Source organism: Galeopterus variegatus, unplaced genomic scaffold (genome assembly GCF_000696425.1).
Source record: "Galeopterus variegatus unplaced genomic scaffold, G_variegatus-3.0.2 Scaffold115, whole genome shotgun sequence".
NCBI classification, from domain to species: domain Eukaryota; kingdom Metazoa; phylum Chordata; class Mammalia; order Dermoptera; family Cynocephalidae; genus Galeopterus; species Galeopterus variegatus.
This window is the reverse complement of record NW_007726226.1, coordinates 369974-372190: the sequence shown is the minus strand read 5'-3', so window position 1 is coordinate 372190 and position 2217 is coordinate 369974. Positions and strand designations below refer to the sequence as shown.

Sequence of the window (2217 nt, the reverse complement as noted above, 5' to 3'; positions counted from 1 at the left end):
TATTCTTCATCTTGGTATTTTCATCCTCCAACCCTGCATCAAGGTCAAGGTTTTGAGGTGGCTTTGAAAGAGAAAATGGAGACCAAAGTAGATTAAGCAAGAAGCAAGGCCTGTTGATGGCTCTCTGCCTAATTTTGGGATCAAAAAATTCTATACAATGTTACAGTTGCCTGTTGACTACAGCTTAGAATGACAAAGTGGCTGAATATTGATGTTCAGAGCAATGGGACCCTGGGGATGGAGACAGGCTAAGTCTCCCTTATTAGTACATCGTCGTCAAGGTCATCAATTGCTCTGACTAGAGAGAGTGGGCTGGAGAATAGAACACTGCCCTCTGAGTTGGGAGAATCCAACACCCACAATGATTTGTGGTGGGACTGTGGATACGTACCGGTTTCTCTTGGGACTTGAACTGTCCCACGAGCAAGTAGAACTAGAACCCTAGTTCTGTCTAATCCTTAGCTGATAGGAAAAGCAAAATGAGAGGCCAGATAGGAGAGCGTGTGTCAAGAGGGAGCTCCGTGGAAAGGCAAGGCATTGTTGTCGCTGTTGCTAGGTTTCTGGAAAAGGTGAATGCAGAAGGTTTAGGTGGCAAATGTCAGAAATAGTTCCTGGCCATGGATGATTTATTTGGCTAATATGGGTTTCGCATGTTATGTGTGTATCTGTGCCCTTTAAACAAATTTAACAATTGTTAAAAAGTTGGCTATGTCATGCAAAATTTAAATTTCTGGGAAAAAACTGAAGCTCTAGGATGCTTCACTTGATCTTTCCTTGTGGCAGTAGTAGGAAGAAGCTGAGAAGTTCTTTCTTCCAATGTCTGCACTTTGCCTGGCTTGCTGCAGCCACTGGCCTGTCCCTGCAGGCATTTGAGTGTGAGGCTCCTGGGCTAATAATAAAGATCACAGAGCTTTCAAAATGATTCCTTATCACACAACAAAAGTTGTAAAGCAGCAGAGTAGGAATTATTACTCCTATTTTACAGATGTCACAATAGAGGCCACACCAGATTTCGTGACTTTCTACTCTGTGGCTGACCTGGGACCCAAGTCGATGCCTTCTGGTTCATTGTTCTTTCTGTCCCAGTGCCCTGTTTCTGGAACAATAGCTGCAAGGATCCCATCAGGAGCCAAATCCTGACTGTTGGGTTAGGAAAATGGCTTAGAAAGGGGAGATTAGTAGTTAGAGGAAGAAAACAGCCCCAGTGCTCAAACCTTGGGAGAAGAGCCACGACTGGTGTGAGGAAGCAGACGAGGTAGACAGTGGGATCTGAGAGCTGCCTTTCCATCACCCAGTAGGGATTGGAGGGACTGCTGCAGGTGATGCAGGTGGCGTTGTACAGGAGGGATACTGTAAAGTACAGTAGGAAGCTGCCTAGGAGGACCAGCCCGTGGATGACAGTCTGTGGAGGGAAAGAAGAAGTAAATGCTGTTGAAGGTTTAGCTTAGATTCGGGGGCAGTGCAGTCACACTACCTGGCTAACTCTGTTTTAAACTTTTCTTTTTTTCTGAAATGCAAGATATGTCTAAAACAATTCAAAAAGTGAGCAGTTTAACGGGTCATTTATAAAACAAACGCCCATGTTGCTGCCACCTAGAATTTGAACATACATACCCTAGAAACCCCTGGATCTTCTGTCTCACCCTTGACTTTGGTGATAATTTCCATACTATCTTTTGTAGCTTTACCACGTATCTAGGTTTCCCTACATTCTCAACACTTTTAAATGTTGGATAAACAAGGCCGACCCGTGGCTCACTCGGGAGAGTGTGGTGCTGATAACACCAAGGCCACAGGTTTGGATGCCTATATAGGGATGGCCGGTTAGCTCACTTGGGAGAGCGGGGTGCTGACACCACCAAGTCAAGGGTTGAGATCCCCTTACTGGTCATCTTTAAAATAAATAAATAAATAAATGTTGGATAAACAGAATTATATTTTGTGTAATTTTTTGTCTTTTTTCCTTCAATATTATGTTTGTGTGATGAGTCCATTTATGACTCCTGTGGCAGTAGTTCATTTACTTTCAAAGCAGTGCAGTGTCCTGCTGTCTGATCTTATTTTGTCCTGCCTGTTTTGTGTCTCTTGTCTTCTTTTAAACATATTGACTATTTTGTATAATTTCATTTTCCCTCTTTACCAGTTTGGAAGTTATACTCTTCATTTCTATTCTTTTAGTGATTACTCAATTAATGATAACAAGCAATCTTACCTTAC

The 2217-nt window shown here is 42.9% G+C and overlaps 1 protein-coding gene across 1 annotated transcript in view; it reads right to left on the bottom strand.

The window, feature by feature from the left end:
• The window catches only part of ATP10B (ATPase, class V, type 10B), a 111275-nt gene that overhangs the window by 2950 nt on the left and 106108 nt on the right, over positions 1-2217 (bottom strand). The window contains exon 20 of the mRNA XM_008587192.1: positions 1215-1402. Within this exon, the coding sequence (XP_008585414.1) occupies positions 1215-1402 (188 nt within the window). The remainder of the gene's footprint in view (positions 1-1214; positions 1403-2217) is intronic.